At 27.4% G+C, this 14,606-nt stretch overlaps 1 protein-coding gene across 1 annotated transcript; it reads left to right on the forward strand.

Moving 5' to 3' along the window:
* The first annotated feature begins 309 nt into the window (after positions 1–309).
* Positions 310–13,982, forward strand: LOC129969603 (frataxin, mitochondrial-like). The gene is made up of 5 exons (XM_056084249.1): positions 310–753; positions 837–907; positions 997–1,126; positions 6,413–6,507; positions 13,777–13,982. Exons 1-5 carry the CDS (start codon positions 613–615, stop codon positions 13,925–13,927), a joined length of 588 nt encoding a protein of 195 aa, XP_055940224.1. The 5' UTR covers positions 310–612; the 3' UTR covers positions 13,928–13,982.
* The last annotated feature ends 624 nt before the right edge of the window (positions 13,983–14,606 follow it).

A 14,606-nucleotide genomic window follows, 5' to 3' on the forward strand; every position in this document is an offset into this window, starting at 1 on the left:
AACACCCTATATTTTTAAAGGAAAATGCAATTTCCTTATTTTTACATTAAATTACTATTATAAGTGGTCAAAATAATGACTTGTATTGTTAGCATCGAAAACAAATAATGATTTTGAGTTTTGGCGTTTAATGGGTTAATTAAATTTCGCGGTTAATCGGATTAGAGTACGCGAGTATCGATTGAATTTATGACTCAAAAACTATAGTAGAAATATTGGCAATTTATTTCATATCAATAACAGAATCTCACCTTCCTGTCAGTAATATTCTTCTTTGGCCTTTTTTTAATATTTTTATACTGCATTTAGAATAAACAGCTTGATAAATATTCATCGAGCGTTTCTTTTATTAAAACTAAAATAATAATGCATGCAAATAAATTAGCTATTTAACTGTAACTGTTCTATTTGTTTACATCTGAAATAAGAAGTTGTCTGCTAATTTTAGCCGGCATTATATCTATTTAAACAGTGCGAATTAATGGCCAAATCATACTTCTTTTTAAAAATATATTGAATATTTTAAGACTGGATATTTGAATTATTCTACTTATGATCGGCAACATTGTCATATTTTATTAAAATATTTAAATTAAAAGCTTATCATTAAAAATGTTTCGTATTCTCCCCAAAAGTTCTTGCATGTTTAATTTCTTTAAAATTCATAAATATAGGGCATCGATCAATATATTGTTATTTATGCGGGCAAAGTCAAATTATTCTAATTTAATGTGCCAAAGTAAATATATTTCTGTGAGTAAAAATATATATATATAAGATTCGATTTTATATGCGATTGTTAACTTTACAATTTATTTAAAATTTATGTATTGCAGGTGCTAAACAAGAAAAGAATTCAATGTACCTTTGCATTTTCCTATTGTAAAACTAGACAGGGTAATTTAGGGTAATTTCTTTTCACAGTTCATTTGAAAGTTCGATATATATTTCATTCATTTTTGCTTATGCTTTCTAAATTCATATTCTTCCATTTAGATCTTTAAAGAGTATATCTTCTTCTGTTGAATATGAGCAAGTATCAGAAGAAACATTACAAAGTCTTGGTGATCGATTTGAAGAAATATTAGAGGATTCTGACCTTATTGATTGGGATGTAACTTACAGTGTAAGTATTTAACAACTTATTATTAGCTAACGGAAAACATAGAACATTACTGTTTTTAAGGAATAATTCAGCATGTCATTTAAGATACAGAAGAAAGCATTAGGTGAGCAAGAAGAATATTGAAAAAAAAAAAAAAACTATTCTAGCTCAAACTCTGCATTTATTTGTATTTTCCCATCTGCTGGCACCTTGACGAAATTCTTGGAGATTATTCTTTATATTAGTCTTAGTATTAAATATTGATGCAAATAGAATTGTGCTTACATTTAATTTAAATAACGCACTAAGAAAGATATCTACACCATTCCTTAATCTTAAATGAAATATATAATTTGCAATATTTAAAGAAAGAGGATAGAAAAAAAAGGAATCAATAATAATAATAATACCATTTATAAATGCAGTAATATTATTCAAAAAGAAATTTAAGATATTAATGACCTTTATTTTAAAAGCTAATGGTCCAAATCTTAAATATTGTATATGGTTATTATAAGCTTGAATACTTATTATAAAACTGATGTCAATCAAAATGCTCTAACTTATCTAATTATGCGTTATTTTGCATTTTTTTATATCATTTGAATATTTTTCTTATTACTGCTAATTTATTTTTAATCTGAAGGATCTTATGTATTATGAAATCAATTACTATAGGATATTTAAAGGGGAAAATGTGCAAAAATAGATTAAGAATATTAAAAAGTATTTATATATAATTAGAATAACCAGAACATGGGCCTGTCTAGACAGGCTATAATCCTGTTAACATCTTGAATATGATTGTCACTGATTAACTAAAGAAAGTTCGATTTCAAACTCTCATGTACATTGACAGAGTGTTTTAGGAGAATATATATATATATAATGCTATCTCTTAATTTAAATCCTGATTAATTTCCTTCTTCTTATTTTAATTTAGTGCATATTAATATTAATCCAAAATATTCTCTTATTTCCTGATCCAATTTCCACTTTTTATTTAATTATGTTTAATATGTGCTCTATAAAACTGCTGACTTAAGCATTTTCTCACACTCCAAATTAAGGGATAAAAATCCCTTATAGTTTCAACATTTTTTAAAGATACCTAAGTTTCCCTTTCCTAAATAAAAATGTGGCAAAGAAATCTCTATCAAAATCTCATATTAAAATCACTGAAAGGAAAAATGTGCGCCTTTTTTTGCTTTTACTTTGAGATGTAAGCTGATGTATTTCTTACCGTATAAATTATACCTTCCAGATTGAAATAAAATGAAGTTGAAAATTTCAGAAGTTTCTTCTATTTGACCAAACAATTACTAAAATATGTTTCAATATATGTTGTAATACACTTTAGATGTAAATTCATAGTAATATCTAAAGTTTTATTTCCTTGCAGTGAAGTTTTCTGTATTCATAAAATTAAGGTGACCATTCGTACTGATTTTACCAGTACAGTACTGGTTTTCAGGGCATAAGTCCTGGTTAGTCATTAAACAAAACCAGTACACAAAAAGTACTGGTTTTAGATTACAAAACATTAAAACAAAAAAAGTAATAAAATAAAAATAATAAAATTAGAACTGGCAACCCTGATAATTCCATGTAATATCGTCAGGTGTAGCATGAGCAGGACCGCCACGAGATAGGTGGATTGAAATTTTTAAAGCCTTTAAAGAAAATGATGTGTCCAATAATATTGGCAAATTGGTAGAGTATTGCCTCTGTATGCCAGGAACTAATGCATCGACCGAACGGGATTTTTCTTTATTAAACAACATCTGAATGGGATTTTTATATTGTAAAATCATATTTTAGTTTTTACATTTCTTGTGTTTAAATAAACGCAACATTTTTTGGTATCTAAAAGTTTTTTATTTACTTAGGTATACAGATTGGCCGTTGGGTGAATTTTTGATAAAAATTTATAAAATTTGGGCGTGGCTGGTCAAAATTCCTGTTGTCCTGGTTTCAGGTTAAAAAAAATGGTCACCTTACATAAAATTCATGAATATTCAAATCAAAACTAATCCTTAAAATAATATTTCATAATCATTTGAATATAAAATACAGCTCATTAACCTTTGCTATAATTCAGCATAAAAGATGTAAATAAAATTGATATTTACAAACCAATAATTAATTTTCATTCATTCTTTACTTTATTTGCATACTGAAAAATCAGTCAATTTCAATATAAAAAAAAAGAATGTCTTGATTGTTAGCTGACAATAAAAAATATTTGGACATTCAATAATAAAACAAACTAAAATGATGATGATATTTTTAATTCCATCCATCGTTGGATACAACCATAAACTGTTATATTTATAATGATCAGTTCTGTTTGCTTCAAAAGCTGATGGTTGTAGTCAGCATCAGGTAATTTAAAGCATTGTATATAGTTCATTTGTAATAGGACAACTTTAGCAATCTAAACAAAGTTCTTACATTTTATGAAATAAATAAGTAATATTAAAACGTATTTAATAAGGCTCAATTTCTCATTATTTCAAGAATAAAAATTAATAATTTCTTAATTTCATCATAGCTATAAGCCATGTAGAAACTTCACTTTTTGCCCAGGAAGAAAACCAGATGTTAGAACAAAATGAAAAGGCAATTATTTTTTCAACTAAGACTATTCCTAAAAATAAAGCTTGTAATTCATAGTATCTCATTCTAAGATCACAATTTTAAATATAAATACAATTCTTTTCAGATGAATTAAATGAATATATATTGCCATTCATATATTTCTTTTTTTTAAGTATAATTATATTACTGATATTTTATATATAATAAGCAGTCCATGATCTTTGCCTATCATCTATATATTTAAAATATTGCAAAATCAAAGACTCGGCCCCCTTTCCTCCCTCTCACAATTACAGTACTAATTTCAACAATTTTTGTTTTATATGAAAATTAAGTACACCTAGATACAACATCTTCTTCTTTTGAAAGATATTGCATTGTCTTCCCTCTTTTGAAAAATATTGCAAAATAAAAGACCCAGCTAACAATTTGCTTAATTTTGTCCATTTTTGTTTGCAATTAATTCTGCCACATAGCAAATATAGCTAATTACTGAGAAATGTTTTTCATTATGATACATTTATAATTTAAAATGGTACATTTTTGTTTTGATAAGATATATTTCAACAAAATTGGTTGATAGGATTTCCAAAGATCACTAATATTATAAGATTAATTTAGTCATGTCAATCAACTTTAAAGAACTATGTTTTATCACAAAAAAAAAAAAATAGTATTATTTTAAATTATATGTGCATAGAAATGATAGACCATTCTGATTGGTTGGCAATACTTCAAAGTGTCGAAATTAATTGGTTATTGGTCCAGTTGTTGAGGTTGAGGGCTTGATTGATGTTTTATTTTGAAATATCTCTCTAAATGGAGGAAAAGAGAGTAGGCAACTCTTGTAGACATATCTAGCATTGATAAGAAACAAAAATTGATAAGTGGTAGGCAATTAGCTCAATCACTTTTCCTGTTATTTTAAATATATAAATGAGTATGCTAATTTATTTAGAATTTAACTTCTTTTCTCTTCTTCTTGGTTATATCAAAGGTAAATATTTCATACTGTTTTAGTATATTTTATAATAAGCAAAATATTTAGAACTAGCAGACATCTTGCCCTTTATAATTTTATTGTAAATTAAAGCTCAAATTTTTATAAATGTCATAATATGTTTGAAATAAATTTTTATATTTTACTTTTTAAAATTTTCATTTTGTCTTTTGTCAATACAAGAAAATTTTCTTGGGTTTCTACGGGACACACTGTTTGATTCAGAGGTGTCGAATATACTTTGAAATATACTCAATATACTTTGAATATACTCAATATACTTTGAATATACTCAAATATACTTTACATTTCAAAGAAAGGTTTAAAAAAAAAAAAAAATCTTGATTTATGAAAAACTAAAGAAGGTTTTGGCATTTCTTTATGATGACTTCTGAAAATATTATACAACAAAACTGATATTTTCATTATTTTGTTCTTAATGGTTTCAATTTTGTGAATGCCCCATTTTTTTTAAAATTATATATTAAAATGCATTAATTTAGTTTACTGCAGTATGTTTCTCGTTCTTATTCTTTTCATTATTTTGAGTTTATAATCTTTGCTTGACTAGCTGATATATCCAGCACTGCTCGGGATCACAATCATTTTATGCATTATATTTTTTAAATAAAAAATCCTTTTTATATAAAATATTATATAATTTAAAAATATTTCATTTCTTTTCAAAAGTTGTGCTTTCCTTCCTTTAATTTGAAATTTAGTAGTGTACTTGTTTTCTTTTAGACATTATTAAGTCACTGCTCTACATTTCTCACTACTCAAAATCTGTTCTTCTCTAATCTAATACACAGGTAAAGGTGATAAAAGATTTTAGATGAATTAATTGTCTAATTTTATTAAATCAATTTTAGAATTTTTTTAAAACCAATAATAAAATGTCCTAAAATTATTTTTTCAAAAATTAAATAGAAATATCAAAAAATTAAGGTCGAGTAATTCATTCTTGTCTAGCAACAGCGTATCTATAATTTTTTTTATTTTAAAATGGTTTGCTAACATTAAATTATTAAAAATAAATAAAAATTGAAGGAAATATTTCACAGAAATGAATTTAATATCATTGGCAAGGATATCATTTCTATATTTGTTGTAGACGACATTCTCATTGGTCTTTTGACTCGTCTAATTGTGATGTTTTAGTACATCTCCTCATAGCTTGAAGATGCTGCTGTCCTCAAACTTCTATTTAATTTGCTCACACAAGCTTTGTATTTCTTGCCTTTGTGTGAGTTTGAGTAATTAACATAAGCATCATCAAATCACTACTTTAAAATCAATAAAATAGTTGCCATAAGACATATAGTAAAGTTAGTGAGATATTTAAACTTATAGTAATAGTTATTCAAAGTCAAACTTTTTAAATTTCTTAAAATTGGCTATTTAATTTTTGTATTTTGAAATGTTGACAGCATTCTTTCTCATGCGTTAAATAATAAGGGTGCAAAATCTGGACTAATTGTTTAGGAGAAAGTGTAGAATATACAAACATACATGTAAAGAATCAATTACTTTTATTTTATTTATATTATTTTTTTTTCAGATAAAATATATTAAAAAGAGTCTTTAACATTTAGAAAATATTTACTTTCACTTTTCTAATTATTTAAAATATCCGCAGCAAATTTTTCTTGACATTTATTTCATGTGTTTGAAGTGTCAATCTTATGATATTTTAATATTTTTAGAATGATGTTTTAACAATATCTTTGAACAATCATGGTGTTTATGTGATCAATAAACAAAGTCCAAACAAGCAAATATGGTTGTCTTCTCCATTTAGGTGAGTCAGCACTTTTAAGTTTAGCTATTTTTGTATGTAATTTGCAATAAAATGTAACTTAAATATTCTAGAGTAAATGATTTCTAATATTGCTGCGGCAAGAATCTCAAATATTTTGGGTCCTTCATTTTTATTTCTAAGTGATCACTAAGGCTACATCTCATTCACAAGCATTCATTCAGCCAGCATTACTATATCTGTAAAACTATCTTATTTGCCTATAGATTTAGTGCACACTGAAGCAATATTACAAATTCATAAAAATATTGTCAGGTTGTCAATTTCTGCGTTTCACACTCATGTCAGTATTTAACCGTCTAAGTACCCAATTATTTTGATAAGATAGGTTCAAACTCTTAAAAATGAGTTTTTAAAGTGCACAACCATATTTTTGATATGCAATTGAAATGGCGAAATTTGAAGAATATTTTATATATACAAATTACATATGTAGAATTTTTAATATATATATATATATATATATAATTTGCATTAAAAAATCCCAAAAACTATAAAGGCAGCTATGACTACTAGGAGAGTTAAAGTAAAATATCTTCTTAGAGAATTTCCAAAAGCTAAATTGGCAGATAATTAAAACTGCTTATCTTAATTTTTGTTAAAGCACAGTTTAGAGCATTTATCATTTTTTTAACAATGATTGCAAAAGTTAATTACCGAATGCCTTCTCATAAAAATACTTAAACTTATAATCTTACTCTTTTAGCTAAGCCATGATTATTTATATTTTTACATACATGAAAATTTTCAACAAAAAAAAATGCACCTTCTATTTTAAAAATCCCTTTTGATCCACAAGCTCCAATGTAGAAAAGTTTTGTTAGAGGTATTTTTAATTTAAGTGTATTTTTTTCATTCTCAATATTTTTAAGGTGTTTTACCATAAAATATTTACCTATGAGCAATTATTTAATAGTTTACCATGAAATCAAGGATTTCATTTGTTTTAAAGTTCAATAAAATAAAAGTTATCTGTCATGTATAAAACTCTAATACAGAGTCTAATATTGTAAATTTTAAAATTTATATGAAAAGTATCAATCATTTAGTATTTTCAAAATTAAAAAAGTGGCTATACTTAGGATAGTTTTATATTAATTCAAACTACTTTTGAGTCTTGTACATTTATTCCAAAATTCAGGGTGGTTATAATTAAAGCGTAAGTGTTTGAAGGATTGTAAAAGAAAAATTATTTGGAGTATGTTGAAGAAATTTGATATATGTTATATTTACAACATGGGAAAATGAATTACACAATAAAAAAAATTAGTTCAACTTTTTGTCATAGGTGGCGTTTTTTAATGACAACATTGTAATTATAACACTTTTCTTTGTTAAAATATAAAATGCGTAATGTATTACAATATTTGTTCAAAATGGGATCCTTCAAGTTCTCTCAAATGCTGTAGACACAAGACAGCATGATTGACAGTAGCAACTAATGTTTCCTGCTGAATTTCTAAGACATGTCTAGTAATGCTGCTTTTTAAAGCAACAACAGATTTAGGTTTGTCCTTGTAGACGAGATCTTTTAAATATCCCCACAACCAGAAATCGCAAGGATTCAAATCAGGTGAATGAGGTGGCCACGCATTTTGGAAACATCTGCTAACTATACGGTCCTCACTTAAAGTTCGGTGAAGCAGTTGTGTAACACAATGAGCAATGTGAGATGGCGCTCCATCTTGCATGAATATTGTTGAATCGAGGCAGTTTCTGTCTTGCAAAGCAGGGATCACATTATTTTCTAAAATTTGAGTATAACTAGTACATGTTACGGTGCAGCGAACTAACCCTGTTGGTGTAAGATTTTTGAAAAAAAAAAAAAAAAAAAATGGACCAATAATAAAATTCAGAGGCGGTGATAGCAGGGAGGCAATCACCGCCTCTGTCCCTCCCGTCGGCGAGAGATTGAAGGTTTCGCTGGCAAAATTGTTCCCCACTTCAGGATGGCTGTAGAGAGTTCCGCATTATCGAATATGATTATTTAAAAACCACCTTAAAGTTAATATATTGTAAACAGTCGAAATATCCAAGTTACGGTTAAAGTGTTTTGACAGTATTTGACAAAATAATCGATTGGATGGTAGGTCAACAATATGCTGTATTATGCGGGCAATTTTTGATAGACTGACTAAGAACTGAATGCAAAGCGAGTTCGCAAATTGTACAGACTAAGTCTATGGCAAAGGATACCGACGTGCTCTGATTGGTTTAAGCCTTGGCATCTTTTTGACAATGTTTTGCACTCATAATAGTGTAGTTTTCGCTTATTTGGCTCAAACCTTGTACCTTTCATTAGTTTTATGGAAGATACGAATGAATATTAACACGATCTAATTTTTATTAATATGATTGTTTTCTCTGAATATTACTAGTAATACTACTAATACTAATTATTAATAATAATAAATATTACTAATAATACTAGTAATACAAGTAACTAATGTTGTTTATGAACAGAAGTATAAAAACTATATGAAATTAATTACTCAACATATGATGCAGCAATTAAATAATTATTATTTTTCTATGATTTTCGTGCCTTTATTAGATAATTTATGCAGTCATTGAAACTTGTTGCTGAACGTTTGTTACTCTTCCATCAACTACATATAGGGAGATGATTACTTAATGCCCAAAACGTATAAATATGTAAGCTTTAGCGGAATATGTGATTTCGTAGCTAATTTTTTTTAGTTATATCAAAATATTATTAAGAAAAAACAGACATAAAAAATATTTTTAATAAATTGTAATTTTTATATTTTCTGAATTAGGCTTCAGGATTTGATCTTGTCTGCTGTATATGTGTTCGAGATTAATATTACATGTAAACCGTAAAAAAAGGGGGGGGTCCACATATTTTATTTATTTTTATAAAAAATATATTGCCAAAGATGCCAAGGCGTTGCCAAAAAAATGCCAAGGCTTAAACCAACCAGAGCACGTCGGTATCCTTTGCCATAGATTTAGTCTGTACAATTTGCGAACTCGCGAATGCAAAGGATATCAAAGAAGTTAGGTTCGCTGGTTTTCAGACATCTGATTCAAATGTCGTTCATTCAGCTTATGATTTCTACTACTTTTTGCAATATAACCGACAATTAAGAAGTGAATAAGATATCTACAAGGTGATATCTCATTTTGCTGACAATATTTGGTCGGCCGACTATGAACTCAATGCGGTGAGTGTCGAAGATGTTAAGTCTGGAAATTTTTTCGACATTTGGATCAAGCTTTTAATTTGCACTTTTTTTTGCTGTAGCCAAATTATGTGAATTCATAATAAATCACTGGAGTAAGTAAATTGTATAATTATAAATTAAGTTTATTTAACAGTAAAATATCTTTTCTTTTGCTATCTGATTTATCAGGCTACAATTATTACACTAAAGAAACATTACCGACTGCAATTGGAAAAAAAAATATTTGTGGTATGGTAGCTTTTTGGCTATATTAAAGGAGTTTATCCAAGTATACATTAAATTTCTTAAATAAATTACTACCTAAATTCTTCAGACTCTGCATTCAATATTAGGACTATGTAATCGGGGAACACATTCTCTTTTTTTTTTTTTTTTTTTTTTTTTTTCCACTACCCAAATTCTTCAGACTCTGCATTCAATATTAGGACTATGTAATCGGGGAACACATTCTCTCTTTTTTTCCCCCACTTTTTCAATTACTATTCATGGCAAAAACTATATAATTTCAGATGCTTCTAAATTTTTAATAGACTTTGAATAAAGATATCTTGATAAAAAGATGATTCAAATAGTTATTCATAGAATATTAATAAATAACATACGAACCCTTGACATACGAATTTATTTAACTTCCTAATAAGATGACAGATCCTATATGGAACAATTATTATTATTTTAATGCCTACAATAATATAAGGGCATTTGAGGTAATGAAGCGTTTTCAAGTGATTTTTGCATTTTAAATTATTTAATACTTTCACTTAATTGCAGATTTAAAATTTAATAATTCCATACGCGAGTCATACTCGTCATTGCGTATGGAAGGGTTAAGAAAAACCAATGCATGCAATTGAGGGGATAAAATTTACTTTTTGAGAGGAATATTAGATTCCAATAACTTCGAATTAAAAAAGTACTTAACCATAAGAACGCATACCTAAAAATGAAGATAGGAGAATTCGTATTCAAAATCTAATTGTTTTTTAATAGAATGCATTGTTTTTTTTTTAAACCTAAATATATATTGAAAAATAAATACATTGGGGATCTAATATTTAAGCAGTCCATTTTTCATAAGAATATTTTTGCTATCTTACATAAAATATTAAGTTTATACATATATTTGCAAATTATTTTCTCCAGTCTTTTTAAGAAACAACATCATTGTATCTTTCCCGCATTCTATAATGTTCGTGTCCGAACTATAGTAAATTTTTGTTGAGTATGCATACTTATTCTCCTCGGATTCGAAACACATCTGAAAATAAATACATGGGAGATCGTTGTTGCAACCATTAACAAATATTTTGGGTAGAGAACTACGCAGAAAAATAGAGTTTTGGCGAAAACATTGAAACATTTTTATTTATTATTTTGGATTTCTTAAAAAATTTCTTTTATGAAATTTTTTTATTTCAATATTCATTTTATATAGCTTCTGATATAAAATAGTAAGACCATGCATTTATTCATTTAGTATGACACGTCATTCTGGCGCAATCTGTGTTTCTATCTATATATTACAATCTAGAATAGAATATAACCATATTTTTTCTAAAATCAGATATCAGAGAAATTAAATTTCAAAAGTCTCATGAAGAAATTGACTCAATTATCAACAATTTTTTGATAGTCAGTATAAGAAATAATACAAATATAAAATATACTTTGGAAAATTTTAACAATGAAAGAAAGAATCAGCATCTGAATAACATGTAAATAATACTTGATTTTCTTTAATTTAATATAAAATTGATTATTATGAGTTATTTTGAAGCCAAATTAGAGATATTGTGCTTATCCCCCTGTCGGATTTGTCTTGTCCCCCCCGTCGGTAAATCTCAGCCACCGCCTCTGATAAAGTCAGCAGTCATACCACACCAAACTGTAACAAACGTTGAATGCAGGGTTTCCCAAAAACAGTATGCTGGTTGGATGAGCCCCATATCCTACAGTCATGGGTGTTGACTTATTCGGATAAATTAAAATGCGTTTCATCAGTCCACAAAATCTTTCGAATCCATAATTCGTCTTTATCAATTTTGTCAAGAATGAAGTTGGCAAAATCAATTTTTTGTTGTGGATCGCCTGGTTGCAAGTGCTGCAAAATTTCAATATTATACGGATAGCGTCTTAAAATGTAGCGCAAGACTTTGCCCATGGTGTAGATAACATCCTTGCTACACTTCTAACGCTTACAAGTCGCTGATCTACTAACCCTGAATCAAATGCTTCCCTAATTTCTTCACAACTTCCTGCCTCACAGATCTTCTTCCTCTAGTTCCAGGGAGCACTCCGAGTTCTCCTGTAGCTTCCAATTTATTAATCATTCTCTTTAAACCATTCACAAACATCGGTCCTTTTCTCAAATCCTTAAGACGGCGATATTCTTTCAAAGCAACACTATAATTGCTATTCTTTTGGTAATAACATTTTACTAACAGAGCACGTTCTAACTTTGACAAAGTCATGGCTATAGCTTAAAGATACATGACTTTTATCATCACAATGATTTTAAAATTGAAGTGTTCCCCATGTTGTAAATATAACATTACCAAATTTCTTCAACATACTCCAAGTAGTTTTTCTTTTACAGTCCTGCAAACATTTGCACTTTAATTATAACGACCCTGTATATTATGCCATCTAAAATTCTCTCTCTTTTTACTATGCTTTTTTCGAAATACAGTTTTATTGATGGCTTTGAATTTAGTATTATCTTGATATTTTCAAAGACCTGATTTAATTTATAGGTCATCTGATATCTGAATGCTGTTCTTAAATTGGAGATGACAAATATAAAAATCTTTCTTATTTCAGTATGACATAAAGAATTTGTGACAAACAATTAATAATGATAATAATTTTTAAAAACAAGACATTGATATAATTATTTTATCCATTTTTGGAATGTGAATTTTTTTAGAAGGATCGATTTTTGTTGCATAACAGATATTCGTTCCTTATACATTTAATTTTAATATTTTCAAAAAGTTTTCTGGCTATTTTAAATTAGCCCAATTCAGCTTCTTTCTTTTAAGATTCTGGTACATAAATAGTGGGCAGAGATGGAATAGGATCCCAGATATATTTATTGATTATAGGTTTGGTTTATGTCAAATATATTACAGGGATCAACTATCTTCATGTTTATGTGACATATTGAAATTGACATATGACAATTTGAAAAGTAGGATCTCAGCCTAGATGTAAATTTTGCCAACTAACCATGTTTCAGAATTATATCATAAAATCAGTTTCAAATTTGACATAACCTTTGACAATGGTTGAATAATTTTAATTAATCTAGATAAATTAGTAATACTTTTTGTTCAAAAGTGTTCATTTCATCTTTTTCAATATTTATTTATTTTGCTAATAATAATAATTAGGTTATAGAAAGTTAACATGTTACATCTAATGTGCACTTCAAATGATGTCCCAGAATACTATTCATAACTAACCCTGATAATTCTCTCAAATGAAAAAAAAAAAAAAAAAATTAGGCTTTATTCTTTCTACAACAGTTTAGGTTGAATCACTTCTGATCAAGTCTCTCAAGATATGATTCAGCTATCTTGATCTGTTAAGTCATAGAACAGCAATAGCTTTATTGCAAGACATATGGTTAATTACCCTTTCAATGCTCATCATAGCAACTAGTTCAGGTGCAAAGTAGAATTTTGAAACAATGTTCCACATAATTAACTCCAAATCTCCAGGATTTGTTTTTTTTATTGAAAAAAGTCAGCCAACAACTGTCTGCCAGATGTATAGTTAAAGTCTTTTCCAGAACAGTTAATAAAATGTTTCATTTACTGCTTAGAATCATGACCAATTCAAATTGTGATATAAGTAGGCATTAAAGTTTATAATGGATGACATAAACAATGAGTTCATGATGATATATTTTAAAGGTCAAAGAGTATTGAGTTCGTACATTTTAAAAATAAAGAAATTCTATGAGTTTTTGTGTTTTGGTTTCAATATTTTTACTTTATTTTTTAAATTGCTTAATGTTATGCTTTTATTTATTTTTCAGTGGGCCAAAGAGGTATGATTTCAAAGATGGCGTATGGATTTACAAACATGAAGGCATATCTTTACATCAGCTCTTAAGTGATGAAATAAGTCAAGTTTTACATAAAGACGTTAATTTTACAACATGTTCATATGCTGACAAAAAAGAATGAAATATAAACATATGTAAATTGAAAAGATATATATATAGTTTTTATTTTACTGTAACCCCTTCCGTATCTTTGTTTCAGCTATGAATATTTCTAATATTTTCTGACAAAAAAATTGCCAAAATTTTTTTTCAAAACATTTACTGTTAGAACAGCAATTGCTTTTTCAATAAGTGCATTCATTTAACACTAAAATAGTTTAACAATATTCAAACTTGTACTACCATTTATTTTGAAGTAAAATATTTTGTGCTAAAATTCAAATTATCATTTGCAGTTTTTTCCCCGGACTAGTTATGAAAAATATATTATGGCTTTAATTAAAGCACTGTTTCTTTTTTCAAAACAAATATTATAAGTCAGTTTGCAGATATTATGGCTCACTTGGTATATGTGTAACAAAATTTAATTTTAAAAATATACAATTTTACTTTAACAAGTATATCGCAGTACAATTAAATAGTATTATTGATAGACAAAGCTATAATAATTATTAGAAAAAAAAATTGTTTGCATTCTTTGATAGTATGTGTTCAATATGATCCTCAAAACACTGCTCTTTTTTTGTACTCAAATTCTAAAGTTTAATTGCACAATATCATTTATTAGTCATACATTCATGTTTCTGTCATTTACAACACTTTTTGTTGGTTCCTTGAATTATGTTTAAGTCATAATTAAT

This window comes from Argiope bruennichi, chromosome 5 (assembly GCF_947563725.1).
Source record: "Argiope bruennichi chromosome 5, qqArgBrue1.1, whole genome shotgun sequence".
In the NCBI taxonomy this organism is placed as follows: domain Eukaryota; kingdom Metazoa; phylum Arthropoda; class Arachnida; order Araneae; family Araneidae; genus Argiope; species Argiope bruennichi.